General features: G+C 43.4%; 1 protein-coding gene across 1 annotated transcript in view; it reads right to left on the bottom strand.

The window, feature by feature from the left end:
• The window catches only part of creb3l1 (cAMP responsive element binding protein 3-like 1), a 182,556-nt gene that overhangs the window by 75,304 nt on the left and 86,575 nt on the right, over positions 1-20,677 (bottom strand). The window contains exon 2 of the mRNA XM_072272231.1: positions 36-243. Coding sequence (XP_072128332.1) covers positions 36-243 — 208 coding nt within the window. The remainder of the gene's footprint in view (positions 1-35; positions 244-20,677) is intronic.

The raw sequence follows: 20,677 nt of genomic DNA, 5'->3' as shown, positions 1-20,677 counted from the left end.
TCCACTCACCCACATCCCACAAGCAGCCTTCTTACCTTTGCTGAATTCATCCATTTTGATTGGCATGAGTGGACTTTGAGGGGCGGAGTCCCCACTTAAAGAGTAGCTGTGCTCTGCCTGGATGGTTGGCGTGGCTGGGTCAAGCTCCATGTCCAGTAAAGGGTTCTTCTCAACCAGCAGCGGGTCATCAAAGAAACTACTGAACAGCTCATTGGAGAAATCATCCAAGTTTTCTGAAAAATGCTGCAGGTGAATGGAAAAGAAATGTGTAACTGCACACAGCCCAATTAAATAATGTCAGCACATACAATCCGGCAAAACTATACTTTGCACAGCAAACACCCCTGATTGATATTATCACTGACTCTCCCTCAGTCGAACAGTGTTAGATCATATGTCCCCTAACTTAAACAGTAGTGTTGAACAGTCATCCCCAATTATACAGTGCCCATGCACAAGGCCCAATTAAACAGTGTTACTGCATGGAGATTCCTGATTAAACATTGTTACTGCATCCTGTAAGTTAAACAGTTATGGCAGAGAAACTCCTGAGTTAGCAGTGTTGCAGCACATGTCCTCTTACTTGCTACACATGGCCTTACTGGTGTCCTGATTCAGCGTCTCGATCCGAAACGTCAGCCAACTTTTTGCCTCTACAGATGCTGCTTCACCTGCAGGGTTCTTCTAGCAGTTTATTTTTTTGCCCCAAATCCCAAATGCAGTGGATTCCAGTTCATTGGGATACGTCGGGACCAGTCCATTTTGGCCCAGTTAAGTGGCTGCCCCAGGTTGCTGAAGTTTCATGGAAATAATTTAAAAGGTATAAAAAGGACAAACTGTTTATCTGAGTATCAAATTATGTTTTTAAGTAAATTACTGAACAAATTTGAACACTACCACAGCACTATAAGACTATGTATTATTTCCTAATAGTTATTGATGGAGGAATTCATCCAATGTATGTGGCTATGTCCTTTTGATTGACTGTAAATGAACAAAATCAGCCAGACACCTAGTGCAGATGATGGACTGCCTTCATACAATGCTCCCAATGATTACATCCTCCAAATCTTCATTTTCATTGTAACATTCAAGACGATTGTCAAAACCTTCAAATTCTTCATAGTTCCTAATTTGTTGAAGAAGTGAAATTGTTTAATTTTCCTCTCCCAGTCGTGTCTGGCATCTCCAAGTCTGAATGCTTGGAACTGCAGTGAGCAAAACGGTTCTGAATTATCTTACTGCTCATCCCTTGCCATCTATCAGTGAAAAAGCTCACTGTGTCTCTGAACTGTTCACTCGAAGCACGATGTAGTCTCTAATGGCCACACAAGTGCACATGACTGACACTAGTTACAGCAACATGCACAAAATGCTGGAGGAATTTAGCACGTTAGGCAGCATTAATGGAAAAGAGAAAATAGTCGACGTTTTGGGCCAAGGCCCTTCTTCAGGACTGAGAAGGAAGGGGAAGATGCCAGAATAAAAAGGTGAGAGGAGGGGAAAGGTTGGCTGGAAGGTGATAGGTGAAGCCAGGTGGGTGGGAAAGGTCAAGGGCTGGAGAAGAAAGAATCTGGTAGGAGAGAAGAATGGACAATAGGAGAAAGGGAATGAGGAAGGGACCCAGGGAGAAGAACTGAAAGGCCAGAGTAGGAAATGGGGTGGGGAGGGAGTGCAGACGGAAACTGCTCGACAACAGTCTTCCATCCCAATTAAGTGGCATAGTGTCCCAAATAAATGAAGGGAATCCTTTAAGGAGCTATTAGGTGTAGTCCCAAAATGGTTGTCCCAATTAACCAATGGGTTAACTAACAAGAATCCACTGTACTGTGTCTCAATTAAATAGTGTTACTGAACAAAGACCCCTGATTAAAGTGTTACTGCATACAGCCTGATTGGTGTTACTACATGCAACCTGATTAAACAGCATTACTGCATACAACTCCCCCCCCACCCGATTCAGTCGATTTATTGAATATGGCTGATTAAGCCGTGCTGTTCAACAGAGAACACCGACTAGCAGTGTTCCTGCAAATGGCCCAGTTATTCATTGCTACTGCCCAAGGCCCTGATTACAGTGTTGCTACATATAGTTTGATGAGTGTTACTGCATATGGTCCGATTAAACAGTGTTGCTGAACAGACACTCGATTAAAGAGCATTACTGCAAATGGCCTGATTAAACAATCTGAATGCATACTACCTTACCAAACGATGTTACTATCTACACCTAAATAAATTATATATTAAACTCTATTGCTATATACAGACTTAAGAAAGTTTAAATCCCAAGAGCTGAATAAGCTGCATCTATGGTGCAGTGTCAATTAGATTTCATGGACTGAAAGGTTGTGCTGAGTTAAAAGTACTGCTCGGGTTGGGATATTAAGCAAAGCCCCTTCTTTACTCTCTTTGGTAAAGATAAGCAACCCCAAAGCATTACTTGCAGAACAGTTTGCAAACTCTCTCCATTGCAACTACCAATATTAATCCCTCAGCTATTATCTCCATGGGAAAATATTGATGTTTTGGATAGTCATGTTCTTGAAAATGTGTGAAATCCCCCTCAACTCCTGGGAATCCCTGGTATTTAAATGCTTGCTGGCAAAGGAACATTCCATATGGCACTGAGAATCTTGACTTTGCATCAGGAACACATAAAGCCCAGTGCCATCCCAGTGGAAGGAATGCCCCTAGCTCATAAACTAAACATCTTCTCTCCCACCAGTTGGCCTCATCAGCTATGGTAATGTGACGAAAGTACACATAGACTAAGATGTTAACTGTCTTGTGCTGGCACCAGTGGGATCAGCAGTTGGTCTGCCACCTGTCTTCAGGAGAAAGAGAGATAAGGAAAACAATGGAGCAGCATTTGGAGATGTTAATGAAGGGACGGGAGAGTTTAACGGAAGGAGACACGGTCTGAGAGCTGTCAAGATCCGCTCCTCTTTGAACCCTGAACTGTTTGAAGTGATGGACAGGCGATACCCCAGCAGGGGGATAAAAAGGGATAGGTTCGCAAAGGCAAGACACACATGACACCACGAGGTAACGAGACCCTGGAAGCGGTGCGCCTCCCACAAGTCGGTGGGAGTTTTGGACGGCTGGTCGCGGGACCAAGCCATAGACGCACAGGGTGGAAAGGTACGATCAGCGGGAACCTGGTGTGTGTCCGCCCTTGCCTGGGTGCCAGGTTCACTGCAGAGGAGCGATTGTATCTGAAAACAGAGGGGTCACAGTCGGTGACCTCAGAAGACACTACAAAGGGCTCGCCCGAAAGCTGACTGCGAAGAATATTGAAGGTCTGTGTGGAAGCCGTTTGAATATTCATTCGCTTTTGCTCACTCTCTCCTTCCCCCCACTGTCCATTGCCATGGCAGTGATTACTGTGAACTGAACTGAACTCAATTGAACTGAACTTTGAAACTGGTCATTTACCCCTAGACGATGATAGAGCTTGATTGATCCTATTATCCTAGATCTGTGTACATGTGTGTTTATTCATTGCTAACCTGTTGCATTTATATCCTTACTATTAGAGTACTGTGTTGCTTATTTCTTTAATAAAACTTTCTTAGTTCCAGTAATCCAGACTCCAACTGAGTGATCCATTTCTGCTGGTTTGGCAACCCAGTTACGGGGTACGTAACAGTAAGCACACAGAACTGAAAAAGAAGCAAGTCATCCTCATCCCTAAGAAGAACAATTCCTTGCTTTGCCTCCAGTCACTTAGCTTGCCCACTCAAGGATATCTGGGATCAAGTTTATTCACCTTATGCATCTCCCATCACGGAATGTAGAGGAGGCTTGACCCAAAATTAAAATAGCGGAGATGATTCGGTAATGAATAATACCAAGCTACAAGGAGCCACAAAATGAGAGGGAACAGATAACACCACAGGCAACAAGATAACTGAAGGTTATGAGCAACTAATTGAGGCTGTCTAATTCGTAAGAGTGAACAAGAATTGTGAAAATGAGCTGAGGTTTAAATAGGCTTCAGGTGATGAGTTGGAACTGAGTGGCAGGTGGCTCCTGAAGCTGGGTGGAGAGTGGGAGGAGCCAGCCTGCGCACCCCTGACACTTGCATGTATTTCTACTCCTGGAGTATAGGCAGGTACTGAAGACCACAGCACCAGTAGAGAGGATCAAGGAAGTATGGATAAGGGAGGTGCAGGAATGCTTACAGGACTGCTTTGATTCAGTGGATTGGACTGTATTTAGGGATTCATCTTTGAGTCTGAATGAATATGTCACAGTTGTCACTGACTTCATTAAAACCTGTGTGGATGAATGTTTGCCTACGAGAACACACTATACATGCCCTAATCAAAATCTGTGGATGAACCTGGAGATTCATAGCCTGCTGAGTGCTAGATCTGTGGCACTTAAGTCTGGTGATCCAGGACTATACAAGAAGGCCAGGTATGACCTCAAGTACTACCTTGGATAGGTACTACCAAGTACTACCTCAAGTACTACCTTGAGTACTACCTCAAGAACAAGAGTTCAGGTATGAGGCCAGGTATGACCTCAAGTACTACCTTGGATAGGTACTACCAAGTACTACCTCAAGTACTACCTTGAGTACTACCTCAAGAACAAGAGTTCTGCAATTTACCTGTCACCATAATAGGTCTACGACAGCTGCGATCTCATTGGCTCGTCACGCGGCCTTGGATCACCTGGACAATACTAATACACATGTGAGACTGCTGCTTATTGACTATAGCTCAGTGTTTAACACAATCGGGCCGACAGGTGTGATCTGAAAGCTCCAAACCTGGACCCCTGTATCTCCATCTGCAACTGGATCCTCAGCTTCCTCGCCGGAAGACCACAATCTGTGCGGATTGGAAATAACATCTCCCCCTCGCTGATGATAACACTGCTGCACCTCAGGAATGTGTGCTTAGCCCACTGCTCTGCTCTCTCTAGACCAGCGGTCCCAACCACCGGGCTGCGGACCGGTACCGGGCAGCAAAGCATGTGCTACCGGGCGGTGAGGAAACGATATGATTTGGCGATATGAGTCAGCTGCACCTTTCCTCGTTCCCTGTCACTCACTGTTGAGCTTGAACGCACGCGAGCTCATTACCCGCACGTCATCCATGTCAGCGCGGGAAGGAGATCAACTCCTCGAGCTTGTAAATGACGGCGGACTGAAAAGTATGTTTGACATAATATCTCTGCCGGCATTCTGGATCAAAGTCAAGGTTAGATATCCTGAGATAGCTAGGAAAACACTGAAAACGTTACTTCCATTTCCAACATACCCCTGCAATGAATGCAACGAAAACTAAATTGCGGAATAGACCGGACATAAGGAACCCCGTTCGAGTATCTCTGTCTCTCATCACCCCTCGATAGGACCGTCTTGTTGTAGGAAAACAAGCCCAGGGCTCCCACTGATTCAGTGATATTGGTGTGTTGCAATGATTTTATATGTTCATACGGGGAACATATGTGCTGTGTGTTTAATATCCAAACGTTACTTAAAATCTTACGATGCTATTGGCTTACTTATATAACCATAGAACAATTACAGCACGGAAACAGGCTATCTCTGCCCTTCTAATCTGTGCCGAACGCTACTCTCACCTAGTCCCACCAACCTGCACTCAGCCCATAACCCTCCATTCCTTTCCTGTCCATATACCTATCCAATTTGTAGTTAAATGATAATATCTAACCTGCCTCTACCACTTCTAATGGAAGTTTGTTCAACACTTACTTCAAGCTCCCCTGTCCTCCCTTGATAATTGACTTATCACTATATTCATGTGAGGAAAATATGCGCTGCGTGTTTAATATTAAATTCTTTAGATAAACCCTTTTAGAAATGAAATTGAGTGTATTAGCAATTTAACACCTATATTCCGGTCGTGATTAACACCTCCCACCTCCCACCCTCGACAGAATCACCAAAAACGACTTGCAGAGAAAATTCGGCATGGTACATGTACGCGCATACGCATGGCCTCACGGTCATTGTTGTCTTTCTCGGTGTAAACCGAACGTATTTGACTGCTAGGTTTGTCCGTCGGCAACCCTACCCACCCCCCCACCCCCGCCTGTGTTGGCGGGTCCGCAAGAATATTGTCAATATTAAACCGGTCCGCAGTGCAAAAAAGGTTGGGGACCCCTGGTCTAGACACGATTGTCTGGCTAGACACAGCTCAAATGCCGTCGATAAATCTTCTGATGACACAACCATTGTTGGCAGTATTTCAGAATGGTGACAAGAGGGCACACAGGAGTGAGATATACCAGCTAGCTGAGTGGTGCCGCAGCAACAACCTTGTACTCAAGGTCAGTAAGACCAAAGAATTGATTGTGGACTTCAGAAAGGGTAAGATGAAGGAACACATACTGATCCTCACACAGGGATCAGAAGTGGAAAACGTGATCAATTTCAAGTTCCTGGGTGTCAACATCTCTGAGGATCTATCCTGGGCCCAACATATCAATGTAGTTACAAATATAACCCTCAGATTCCGTTAGTGGCTTAATCTAGGGAAAGACAGCCTCCAGCCCAGCCAAACTTGAGAAATCTTGTTTGGTTGGATGCTGCGTGATGTGTTCACCTGTTACAAATCAGCACCACGAAGTAACAAACAGTACACAATATGCAGTTAAAAGATTGAGCTTCATAATTCTTAATTTGACTATATGGTTAGTAAAGAAACAAAAAAAGGAAAAAGGCCCCTTTGCATGAAACAGTCTAATGCGCAACATTGGAGCTCACGATTCCATCCATTCGTTCCCCGTCGACCTCCTCCAAGCATCACCGGCCCTCGGACCCTCGCTCCAAGTCCTCCCCATCTGGTGGTCTACCAACTCTCTCCATTCACGTCTTCTCTCTTCATCTCTCGCTGACAAAAGGCCACGAATCCCTTCTCCCAGACCCACAAGAAGGAACAACATCCCTCTCATTGGATAGCCCGACATTCCAAAGCCCCTGTTATCTCTAATCATAACCCAAACACTGCTACTACAAAGAAACCATTACGTTAGCAGTGAAACCTTACAGTGAGTTACGCAAAGAATGCATGACAGTGGCTATATTTCCTTTGGAGATTGAGGAGATTTGGTTTGTCACCAAAGACACTTGAAAATTACTACAGATGTACTGTGGAGAATATTCTACCTGGTGGCATCATCTCTGGGATGGGTAGGAGGGGGCACTGAGGTGGATTGAAATAAGCTGCAGAAAGTTATAAACTCAGCCAGCTCCATCATGGCCATTAGCTTCTGTAGCATCCTGGACGTCTTCAAGGAGCCTCAAAAAGTCAACATCCATCATTAAGGAGCCCTATCACCTAGGACATGTCATTGCTACCATCAGAGAGGAGGTACAGGAGACGAAAGGCACATACTTAACGATTCAGGAACAGCTTCTTCCCCTTTGCCGTTATAAGACCATAAGATATAGGAGCAGAATTAGGCTATTTCGCTTCTCGAGTCAGCTCTACCATTTTATCATGGCTGATCCAATTTTTCTCTCGGCCCCAATCTCCTGCCTTCTCTCTGTATCCCTTCATGCCCTGGCCAATCAAGAATCTATCAACCTCTGCCTTAAATATACATAAAAACTTGGCCTCCACAGATGCCTGCGTCAAAGAATTCCATAGATTAACCCCACTCTGGCTAAAGAAATTCCTTCTCATCTCCATCATAAAAGGACGCCCCTCTATTCTGAGTCTATGTCCTCTGGTCTTAGACTTTCCCACCATAGGAAACATCCTCTCCACATCCACTCTATCAAGGCCTTTCACCATTTGATAAGTTTCAATGAGGTTGTCCTTCATTCCTCTGAATTCCAGTGATTACACACCCACAGCCATCAAACGCTCTTCATATGATTTCTGTAAGGACATTGAACTCATGACCACCACTTTCAGCAGGACTGCTGCTGAAGGGTCTTGGCTCGAAACATCGACTGTACTTTTTTTCATAGATGCTGCCTGGCCTGCTGAGTTCCTCCGACATTTTGTGTGTGTTGCTTGGATTTCCAGCATCTGCAGATTTTTTCTTGCTTGTGATTAAACAACCCTTCAGCAATGCTCTCACCTAAGTCCCTTAGCCAATTTCATTATCCAAATTTCACCATTGACCCTCTCCATGTTCCTTATTGGTTCTTTTGGCTGAGAGCTTAATTAACGCTGACCTCCATTGTTGTCAGCCTGCCATGGTGGGATTCTTCCGTCCTGTTGAACTGAACTGTTAACATGTCTTGAGTGCTATGAATGGGTTTGAGTTCTTACATGCTGAAATGTTCCACAGGTAGCCATTACTTTCCTTGAGAGTTATGAGGGAGAGGTTTCAGGGTGGATGCACAGGTTTCTGTGACAGAGGGTAAGTGGGAGCTCCTTACAATGACAGGAAGGTAGTATGAGGTCCTGTTCATTCAGGTCCATGTAATAGGGGAATGAGGGCCCTCAAGATGCTGGATCAACACCATACGCCATAAGTTGCAGGAGGTGGACAGCGTGTTGAGCTGTCTTTAAACGTCAGGGGCAGATGGTCTCAAGGTGTTAGGATTTTGGGGGTTTGTGGTGGGGTGGGGGTAAAGAGATGTGTGACAGATTTTCCCCACCAGGAAGAGACTAGACTCATTCTATATTGTGGAGGTGGTGGGAGGTGAGTATGGTTTCCTAGGCATGTATTAGTTGTGGCAGAGTGGGTGTGAGCTGGATAGTGTCCAGGGTTTAAAGAGATGGGTCATATGGCTAGGCTTCCCAAATTCAGAAATGTTAGTTGGTATGGTGGTAAAGGCAGATGGGGAGTGGGTTCAGGAGAATGCGGGACTGAAGGTGCTGTATTTAAATGTGCGGAGCATTCAGAATAAGCTGGACAAACTCGTGGCACAATTAGAGATTGGTTGGTTTGACACTGTGGCCATCACTGAGTCGTGGCGGAAAAGAGGTCATAGTTGGGAGCTTGACGTCAAACGATATTCTCTGTGTTGAAAGGACAAGTAGTAAGACATTGGCGGTGGTGTGGCTCTGTTCCTGAGAAATAGATTTACATCTTTAGAAAGAGATGACGTACGGTCAGAGAATGTTGAATCTTTGTGGGTGGAGTTAAGAAACTGCAAGGGTGAAAAAACCATTATGGGAATCATATAGAGGCCTCCAAATAGTAGCCAAGATGTGGGCTTGAGATTGCAAATGGAACCAGAAAGGGCAGGTAATAAGGGTAATGTCACAATTTTAATATGCAAGGGGATTGCGAAAATCAAGTGAGTGTCGGATCACAAGAGAGAGAGAACTTGTTGAATGCCTATGAGATGGCTTTTTAGAGCAGCTTGTGCTTGAGCCTACTTGGGAAAAGGCTATCTCAGATTCTATGTTGTGTAATAACCCAGATCTTGTTCGGGAGCTTAACGTAAAGGAACCCTTAGGAGGCAGTGATCATAAGATGATTAAATTCAATTTGAAAAAGAGAAGCATTAGTTATATGTATAAAGGGAATTACAGAGGCATGAGAGCGGATTGGAGAGGGATACTGGCAGGGTTGAAGGCAAAGCAGAGGTGGCTGAAGTTTCTAGGAAAAGTTCACAAGGTGCCAGATAGATATAGTAGAATTTCAGTGCAGTAAAGGAAATTACAGTGGTATGAGAGAAGAGTTGGCCAAAGTAAATTAGAAGGAAATGCTGGCAGGAATGACAGCAGAGCAGCAATGGCATGAGTTTCTTGGAAAACTGAGGAAGGTGTGGAGTACGTGTGTTCCAAAAAACAAAGAGATACTCAAATAGTAAAATAGTACAACCGTGGCTGATAAGGGAAGACAACGACAATATAAAAGCAAAAGGGAGGGCATACAACAAAGCAAATATTAGTGGGAAGACAGAGGATTGGGAAGCATTTAAAACCTTATAGAGAGCAACTAAAAGAATCATTAGGAGGGAAAAGAAGAAATATGAAAGCAAATTAGCAAACAATATCAAAGAGGATAATAAAAGCTTTTTCAAATATGTAAAACAAAAGAGATGAGAGTGGATATAGGACCTCTAGAAAATGAAGCCAGAGAAGTAATAACAGGGGCTAAGGAGATGGCAGATTAGCTAAGTGAGTATTTTACATCAGTCTTCACTGTGGAGGACACTAGCAGTGTGCCAAGTATTGAATGGCATGGGGCAAGAGAAGTGAGTGCAGTTACTATTACAAGGGAGAAAGTGCTCAAAAAGTTTAAAGAGCTAAGGGTACATAAATCACCTGGGCCAGGTGAACTGCATCCTAGGGTTCTGAAAGAGGTAGTGTCAGAGATTGTGGAGGCATTAGCAATGACCTTTCAAAAATCATTGGACTCTGGCATAGTGCCAGAGGACTGGAAAATTGCAAATGTCACTCTACTCTTTAAGAAAGGAGCAAGGCGTGAGAAAGGAAATTACAGACAAGTTAGCCTGACCTCAGTGGCTGGGAAGATGTTGGAGTCAATTGTTAAGGATGAGGTGATGGAGTACTTGGTGACACAGGACAAGACAGTACAAAGTCATCATGGTTTCCTTCAGGGAAAATCCTGCCTGACGAACCTGCTGGAATTCTTTGAGGAGATTACAAGTAGGATAGATAAAGGAGATGTTGTGCATGTTGTATATTTGGACTTTCAGAAGGCCCTTGACAAGGTGCCACACATGAGGCTGCTTACCAAGTTAAGAGCCCATGGTATTACGGGAAAGTTACGAACATGGTCAGGGCATTGGCTGATTGGTAGGAGGCAACAAGTGAGAATAAAAGGCTCCTTTCTGGTTGGCGGCCAGTGACTAGTGGTGTCCCGCAGGGGTCGGTGTTGGGACCGCTTCTTTCTATGCTGTATAACAATGATTTAGATGATGGAATAGTTGGCTTTGTTGCCAAGTTTGCAGATGATATGAAGAGTGGTGGAGGGGCAGGTAGTGTTGAGAAAACAGGTAGGATGCAGAAGGACTTAGACAGATTAGGAGAATAGCAAGAAAGTGGCAAATGAAATACAATGTTGGAAAATGCACGGTCGTGCACTTTGGTTGTAGAAATAAATGTGCAGACTAATTTCTAAATGGGGAGGAAATCAAAAACTCTGAGATGCAAAGGGACTTGAGAGTCCTTGTGCAGAACACCCTAAAGTTTAACTTGCAGACGGAGACTATGGTGAGGAAGACAAATACAATGTTAGTATTAATTTCACGATGTCTAGAATACAAGAGCAGGGATGTGATGCTGAGGCTTTATAAGGCACTGGTGAGGCCTCACCTTGAGTATTGTGAACAGTTTCTTAGTTCATCTTAGAAAAGATGTGCTGACATTGGAGAGGCTTCAGAGGAAGTTCACAAGGATGATTCCTGGAATGAAAGGGTTATCATATGAGGAACATTTGATAGCTCTGGGTCTGTACTTGCTGGAATTTAGAAGGATGAGGGGGATCTCATTGAGACCTTTTGAATGCTGAAAGACCTAGACAGTATAGATGTGGAAAGAATGTTTCTCATGGTGGGGGAGTCTAGGACAAGAGGGCACAGCCTCAGGAGAGAGGGGTGAACATTTAAAACAGAGATGCGGAGAAATTTCTTCAGCCAGAGGATGCTGAATTTGTGGAATTTATTACCACAGGCAGTTGTAGAGGCCAGATCGTTGAGTGTATTTAAGGCAGAGCTTAATCGGTTCTTGATTGGACACAACATCAAAGATTAAAGGGAGAAGGCCAGGGAGTGGGGCTAAGGAGGGAGAAAAGGATCAGCCGTGATTGAATGGCAGAGCAGACTCGATGGGCCAAATGGCCTAATTCTGCTCCTACGTCTTATGGTCTTGTATATGCAGTATATAGTTTATGCACACTTTGAAAAGGGAAAATAAAACACCGTGTGATTCCCTGCAGGATCTGGTGACTATGATCTGTCTCGAAAGCTGACGCCAGAACATCCGTCAAGAGGAGGTTTCCACCTGCTTCAAAAGGGCAACAATCATATGAGGCAGGATGAGCTGCCTCAACCACAATCACCTAGTTGCACTCACATCTACCGTGATGAAGTGCTTTGAGAGATTGGTCATGGCTAGAACCAATTCCTGCCAGCGCAAGTACCTAGACCCACTGCAATTTGCCTATCACCACAATAGTTCTAGAGTGGATGCAAACTCACTGGCTTTCCACTCGGCCTTGGATCATCTTGAGGATAGTATCACCTACATCAGGCTGCTGTTTATTGATTACAGCTCAGCACTCAACGCAATCATACCATCAGCTCTAATCAATAAACGCCCGAACCTGGGCCTCTGTACTTCCCTCTACAGCTGGATCCCTGACTTTCTCTCTGGGAGGCCACAATCAGTGCAGATCATAAATAACATCACCACCTCGCTGACAATCGACACTGCTGCACTTCATGGAAGTGTGCTTAGCCTACTGCTCTACTCTCTCTCTCTAAACCCATGACTGTGTGGCTGGGCACAACTCAAACGGCATCTGTGAATCTGCTGACGACACAAGTGGAATTCCAGATGGTGACAGGGAGGCGTACTGGAGCAAGATAGATCAGCTGTTTGAGAGCCGTCACAAGAACAGCCTTGCACTGAGTGTCAGAAAGAACAGGGAATTGATTGTAGACTTTAGGAAGGGAAGTCGAGGGAACGCACACAGTCCTTGTTGAGGGATCAGCAGTGGAAAAGGTGAGAAGTTTCAAGTTGCAGGGTGTCAACCTCTCTGAAGATCTGTACTGGGCTCAATATATTGATGCAATTCCAAAGAAGGCACATCAGAGGCTATATTTGAACAAACTTACATATAATAATATGTAAATAAAATAAAGGTAGCACTTAAAGGACAGATATAAAATGAAATATGTGTAAATACTGTTTGTAAATAAATACCAGCATGTATTTACAATGCAAACAGCATTTCAAGAAGTTGTTTTAAGTGTCTACAGTGCAGTGACAAAGGTACTCAATGGGGGGGGGGGGGTCTAGCTATAATGATTGATTGGATTAGCTACCTAGGGAAAGAAACTTTTAAAATAACATGAAGTTTTTGTTTTAATAGCTGTATAGTGCTTTGCAGAAGGGAGCTTTTGGAAAGGGCAGTTTGCAGGGTAGGTAGTGTCTGCAATGAATTTTCCTGCCCACCTCTTTGTCCTGGACAGATGCAAGTCCTACAGTGGTGGTAGACTGCAGCCAACCGGCATTTCCGCTGACCTGCAAAGGTTTACGTATATTGTCGAAGGATGCTGCACCAAACCATACAGCAAAGGCTGATGTGAAGATGCTCTCTATAATGACAGTGTTGAACTGCACCAGTATGCTCTGGGGGAGATGAAACTTCACTCACTAAAATGCATCCTCTGCTGAGCATGGGTTGGAGAAGTGGGACTGTCTGAGTTGAAACCCACTGTTCTGCCTGATATCACCATCCCAAGTGCATCTTCAGCAATGCCCTTCCCAGCCCAGCTTTCTTTTCACCGTCACTAAGTTCTGGTATGAAAACAGTTAAACAGCTTTAGCCCTGCCGCGGGGAACTCACAGGGAGTGAGCAGGATCTTTCAAAAGCAGTGGATCCGTTTTATCAAGGGAAATGATTACCTTTGTGTCCTGCAGTTGAGTAGCTTGGGAGACAAAATATATTGACTGCCGAGGGTGTGCTCAAATAATCCTGCACTGACTCACACCAGGATGTGCAAAGCAGCTGAACAAGATCTGTCAGTAAGCTTTAAGTTATTCACAGCCATAAATGAAATGCAGTCTCTTACCTACGTCATTGCACCTGCACAGGGTTATCTCAAAACCAATAATATGTTTGCAAATATGTACTGCAATGTAAACCAGGATATCCTATATGGCTTTCTTTGAAAAGCCTTTCAAACAAAATGCAATGTCATAATCTAAATTAGTTTTAGGCAAGGAGATTATCACCTCTGCTTCAAGGAAACTCACTAAGAATGCAAATTACTTTTTTTCTGGCCCTTCTACTTTTTGTCTGTTTTGCGTGTATTAATTAAGTACCCATGCGCCATTCTGTGGGTGAAATAGACTCATGAAACACAATGCTTCATCTTTTAAATACTGAAAATGAGTGAATTACACCCACATTTTAAGCAGTGTGCAGGCCACACCTGACTAAGGCTGACATTTGGCAAATTATGAATGACTAAAGTCACTTCTGTGTGGACTGCACAGTGGTTATTGCTATCTCAACTGCTATTAACTTCTATTAAACAATAGAGGCGACCAACAAGGCTGTAAAGCAGTAGCAAGAGAGAAAGTGCAAAGTGAAGAGCTGGTATATAGCTTGGATTTTACAAGCCTTTACAAAGGGTGAAGGGAATTACAGTAGCAAGGAAGGTGTTGCCAATGTAAACTGAACCAGCTGCATACCTAGTAGAAGAGGCTGAGCAGCTACTGTGGAAATAGGCAAAGAAAGATTTTAACTTGCACTTGCCCTAGCTGTCCTACAATCAAGATTCTTCAAGCAGCAATTCCCTTTGCAAGTTCTCTACAGTTACGATCCCAGGGGAAATTATTGACTAGAATCTTAACTGAACCTACTGCCACTCAGTTAGCAATCTGCTGGTTGCATATCAGCCACAATCTTTAACACTGTGCTGTAAGACCAAGTCAGAAACTGGATGTCCCACACATATTGATTGCCCAAAGCATGTTCACTGGCCACAAGACCAAGTCAGAAGTGTAATGGTACATTCTACAGCTGCCTGGATGAACATAGCTCCAAACACTTCTGAAGGAGCTTCGCATTTTTCATGCTTTTAACCTCTCATTGCCATCAGTACAATCTATGCAAAGCTCCAGTATAATTTGAGAAAGTTTCTTCAGTACATCATTCAAATCCTAATTTTACCATAAGGCAAACAAGATAATGGTACACCACCAATTTTCTCTCCAAGCCATTCAGATTCATTGAATAAAAAAATATCGGACTGTACAAAAGTCTTAGGCACACATATATAGCTAGAGTGCCTAAGACTTTTGCACAGTACTGTATTTGTCAATATGAGTTTGTAAATCTGGTGAGAACAAAGGATGTTGGGAATGGTGCCACAGGAGGGATGTATGACTGGTGGCAGAGGAGGAGTGCCAGGGGCAGGGGGTGGCACAAGTGCAGACACAGGCAGCCCTGAGACCACAGGCAAAGTAATTTCATTCCAAACAATTGGTTTATTGATCATTACAGAATGCCTCTCTGGTGCTTCTTGATCCCTTGCCTCTCACTGTGCCTTTTCCCAACCATAATTCCCCTCTCCCTGCCCCCTTCCCACTCTCAGTCCACAATAGAGACCCAGACCAGTATCAGATTTATCATCACTCATATATATCATGATTTTTTTTTGCAGCAGTACATTGCAATACATAAAATTACTACAGTACTATGCAAAAGTCTTCTGCACCCTAGCTCTATATATAAAAACAAGAAACTGCTGGAGAAACTCAGTGGGTCAGACAGCATCTGTGAAGAGAAATGGACAATTGAAGTTTTTGGTTAAGACCCCTCATCTGGCATATAATGTGGTGGCGTTGCTTTAGGCACCACAATTTTAATGGAACTCCGGGAAGAACTCCCTTGCTTCAGTGTGAAGTGGTCCAACGGGATCTTTTATTTCTAGTGGAGAGGACAGAAGGGCCCTGGGCTTATTATCTCATCCTCAAGACAGCACCTCTGATGACAGCTGCACTGCTTGAGAATATTGGCCTGGCTACGTCTGCTGTGGAATTTGAACTTGCAAATGGTATGTTCAAGTGCTGCAGCTGACACCTGCGAAAGCCTGTTGGGAAAAGGAAATGAGAAGATCATGGCTGAGGTGCAAACAGCAGGCTGCCAAATGAGTGGTTATAACAAGATCCTATCATACTTTTAATCTATCCAGCATCTCAGAAGCCATATAAATAATAATTCACGTCGTCCATACATAGACAGAATGGAGACAAATCTATCAAAATGGATACTAATGATTAGTCTTGTTTTTTTAGATTTAGATTATGAGGACACTCAGTCCTCGTTTATTGTCATTTAGAAATGTATGCATTAAAAATGATACAACGTTCCTCCAGAATTATATCAGAAGAAAACACAGGACAAACCAAGACTAAAACTGACAAAACCACATAATTATAACATATAGTTACAACAGCGCAAAGCAATACCGTAATTTAATAAAGAGCAGACCATGGGCACAGTAAAAAAAGTCTCAAAGTCCCGAAAGACTCATCATCTCACGCAGGCGGCAGAAGGGAGAAACTCTCCCTGCCATGAACCTCCAAGCGCCGCCAACTTGCCGATGCAGCACCATTGGAAGCACCTGACCGCAGCGGGCTCTGAGTCCGTCCGAAAACTTCAAGCCTCCGACCAGCCTCTCCGAGCACCATCCTCTGCCGAGCGCTTCGATCCCGCCCCGGCTGCCAAGCAACAAGTAAAGCCGAGGAGTCGGGGCCTTCTCCTCCAGAGATTCTGGACCACACAGCAGCAGCGGCAGCGAAGCAGGCATTTCAGAAGTTTCACCAGATGTTCCTCTGTGCTTCACATCTGTCTCTATCAAATCAGGATTGTGCACGGCACCCTACTTGACAAATAACAGACATCACCACCAGAGTGGCCACTGCGTCGCACCACCATCTTCTCCTCCTCCTCTTCCTTGCTCATGTCTGAGCAAATATGACAAAGCCTAGCAGAGGTTAAAGTAATCAACAGAATCATGCCACAACTTCCCAGACCTCATAAAGTTGTCCTGAATGAAGGCTATCTTCCACCCATATAATCTGAGGAAGTCTTCATACAATTCTCAGACTCTTGTAAGGGCTCTAGATTATTAATTCTTCCTTTTGGTCCTTAATGACAGCACAATTTTGTATTCACAATTCAGCTGCCTCACACATATGCAATGCAAAACAGGCCAAGTTCACACACACTGCCCAATTGGCACAATAATGCATAGTCAGTGCATTATGCACAAATGTATCAAGACAGCACAATTCACACCTGTACCTGTGCACAATTCACATTCATACCTGTGCATTTCAGAGAAATAAATGAGCAGTCAATGAAAACTTAAAAAATGGAAAAAAAATCAGCACACACTAGAAATATGAAGTCCAAAAAAAACCCCCAAAAATGATGATAATACTTGTCAGGTCAGGCCACATCTGTGGGAACAGAAACAGAGTCAAAGTTTTAGGTCAGAGACCCTTCTTAAAAACTAAAGAGGACACAAAAGAAGATTGTTAAGGGGTGTGTGTGTGTGTGTGTGTGTGAGAGAGAGAGAAAGAGAGAGAGAGAGAGAATGTCTCCAATAAGGTGACTCAGAGATAAACTCATCCATAAGGCCAGTGATGTTGTGGGGATGGAACTGGACTCTCCGACGGTGGTGTCTCAAAAGGGAATGCTGTCTAAGTTGCATGCCATCTTGGACAATGTCTCCCATCCACTACATAATGGACTGGTTGGGCACAGGAGTACATTCAGCCAGAGACTCATTCCACCGAGATGCAACACAGAGCGTCATAGAAAGTCATTCCAGACTGTGGCCATCAAACTTTACAACTCCTCCCTTGGAGGGTCAGACACCCTGAGCCAATAGGCTGGTCCTGGACTTATTTCCTGGCATAATTTACACATTACTATTGAACTATTTATGGTTTTATTACTATTTATTATTTATGGTGCAACTGTAACGAAAACCAATTTCCCCCAGGATCAATAACGTACGACTATGACTATGACTATGACTAAACTGAAAACAAGTTTATCTGTTGAGTGTATGAACTAGGATTTTTGCACATACTGTATGTTGAAGTTCTAAGCTGGGTCAAGCCAAATTTTGATGGTATGAGACAGGAGTTTGCAAAGGTTGATTGTGGGCAAAAAGACCACAAGCTAGTGGGAGGCTTTTGAAGGTCAGACAGTGAGAGCTCAAGGTCTCCACGTTTTGTAGGGTTCCCAACCTGGAGTCCAAGGATACCTTGCTTAGTGGTTTTGGTCCATGGCATAAAAAAAAGTTAGGAACCCCTGTGTTAGAGTGAAGCGTAAGGCTGGTAGTAGTAAGGATCCCTACATGGTGAGGTACATTGAAACTCTAGTCAGGAAAACGAAAGAAGCATGGGTCAGGTACAGATAGCTGGCATTAAGTGAACTTATGGAGGAATATAAGGAATGCAGTAGGGAACTCGTGAAGAAAATCAAGGCAGGCAAAAAATGGACTTGAGGTAAATTTGGCAAAGGTTAAAGAAAGTCTGAAACAAAAATTGCCAGTATATTAAGGTAGAAAGAGTAACTAAAGAGCAAATAGTACCCCTCAAAGACCAAAGACCAAAGGAGACCCCTTTATGTGGGACCACAGGACATGGACAAGGTATCTTACAAATACTTTTCCTCTGCTTTTTTTTACATGAAGAAGACATGAAGACTTCAGTAGAGGTGCTGGATATTTTAAGAGGTTTGAAGGTAGACAAATCTCCAGGACCTGACCAGGTATATCCAAGAACATGTGGGAGGCTAGAGAAGAACCTGTGGGAGCATTGGCTTGGATATCAGCCATGGGTGGGGTGTCAGTAAACTGGAGGGTAATGAATGTTGTGCCTTTATTTAAGAAGGGCAGCAAAGAAATATGTAGGAACTATAAGTAGTAAGTCTAACATCTGTGGTCAGTAAACTACTGGAGAAGGTACTGAGGCATAAGATGAATGCACATTTGCAAAGAAAGGCATTTGATCAAAGGTAGACAGCATGGCTTTGTGCATGGGAGTTCACGTCTTAAGAATGTGATTGAGTTTTTTGATGAGGTAACCAAGAAAGCTGGTGAGGGCAGGGCAGTGGACATAGATTATATGGTCTTTGGCAAGGACCCTCTGTTAAGGTTGGACATGGTAGACTGTTCGGGAGGGTTAAATCGCACAGAATTTAGGAAAGGCTGGCTAAATGATTATACAATTGGCTTGGTGGTAGAAAGGAGGGGGTGATGGTGGAAGGTTATTTCTCAGATTGGAGACCCATGACTAGTGGTATGCCTCTGGGCTTGGTGCCAGGCCCATTGTTGGTCATCTGTATCAATGACTTAGATAAGAATGTACAAGGCATGATTAGTAAATCTGCACATGACACTTACGTAGGTGGTATAGTAGAAATTGAAGAAGGTTGTCAAAAATTACAAGGTGATCTTGATCAGCTGAGTAAGTGGCTGAGGACTGGCAAATGGACTTTAATTATGATAAGTGAAAGATGTTGCATTTTGGAAAGTGAAATCCAGGTACAACGTTCACAGTGAACAGCAGAGTGTTGTAAAACAGGAGGACCTTGGACTATAAGATAATTCATTAAAAGTGGAGTCGTACATAGACAAGGTGGTGAAGAAGGCTTTTAGCACACTGGCCAACATAAATCAGGGTATTTAGTATAGAAGTTGGAAGATCATGGTGTAACACAAATGAGGCTATGCTTGGAGTACTGTGTTCAGCTTTGGTCATACAGCTATAGGAAAGTTGTTATTAAACTGGAAAGACCACTGAAAAGGTTTACTAGGATGCTGTTAGTAGTTGAGGGACCACATTACAGGCAAAGGTTGGACAGGCTAGGACTTAGAGCATAGGAGACTGATTGGTACTATTAGAGAGATGTATAAAACCACATGAGGGGCACAGACAGAGTGAATGCACACCGTCATTTTCCCCAGAGTTGGAGAATCAACTACTAGAAAGCATAGATTGTAGGTGAGGGGAAAGATTTAAGAAGAATTTGAGGGCAACTTTTTTTTTATATACAGAAGGCGATGTCTATGTGGAATGAGCTGCCAGAGGAAGTGGTTGAGGCAAATACAATAACAACTTTTAAAAGACATTTGGACAGGTACATGGATTGGAAAGGGTTAAAAGGTTATGAGCCAAAAGCTGGAATATGGGATTATCCTGAATAGATCATCTCTTTCGATAAGGACCAGTTGGGCCGGAGAGCCTCGTTCCATGCTATAAACTCTATAGAAATGTATGTTTATAAAAAACAATTACGAGAATATGAACTTGATGGTATTTTCATTGCCTCAGAATGACAACAAAACACTGGATTTCTGGGTCAATCCCTGGAATAATCTGTGAGAGCAAGCAGGTGCGATGATTTAAAAAGGTTTCTAGCTGTATTGACCAATGTTCTTTACATTAAACAAATTACCAAATTATTCATATCTTACTGCTTATTTTGTTCTTGCTGTGTACAACAGTAGGTGCTTCACTTGCTTTCAAAACAACCAACTTCACATCACAGTAACTCAGCATATCTACAGCTCCTTATGATTTAGCAATGTATGTGATTAAAGCATAAGTATGAACCTTTCTCATCAAGGACAAGGAGCTTGTAGCTGGTTGTTATTAGTCAGTTCCACGTCTTTATGTTTGAAGGTTGGATGATTCTAGTACCGAATCCTTGTATCCTAAATGTAGCATCGAACAAGAAAGCCTATTACAAATTGGTGAGCACAGTAAGTATGATCCCAAAGTTCACTTTTCCATTGGGAAATGGACTTTATGTTATTTTTCATTCCAAGGAGTATGATTTAGACAAGACAGCACTCATACACCTGTAAGCTGACTATGGGCTTCAGAATTACAATAACCTCAGAGCTTTCCTTTAAATATTACAATCAGATCAGAAAGCTAGCCAGAATCCACTGGTCACTATGCCAACCAGCTCAGGCATGGAAACTGAAAATGGGGCA

The sequence above is a fragment of the Mobula birostris genome, chromosome 11, assembly GCF_030028105.1.
Source record: "Mobula birostris isolate sMobBir1 chromosome 11, sMobBir1.hap1, whole genome shotgun sequence".
Classification (NCBI taxonomy): Eukaryota; Metazoa; Chordata; class Chondrichthyes; order Myliobatiformes; family Myliobatidae; genus Mobula; species Mobula birostris.
This window is presented reverse-complemented; position numbering and strand designations above follow the sequence as displayed.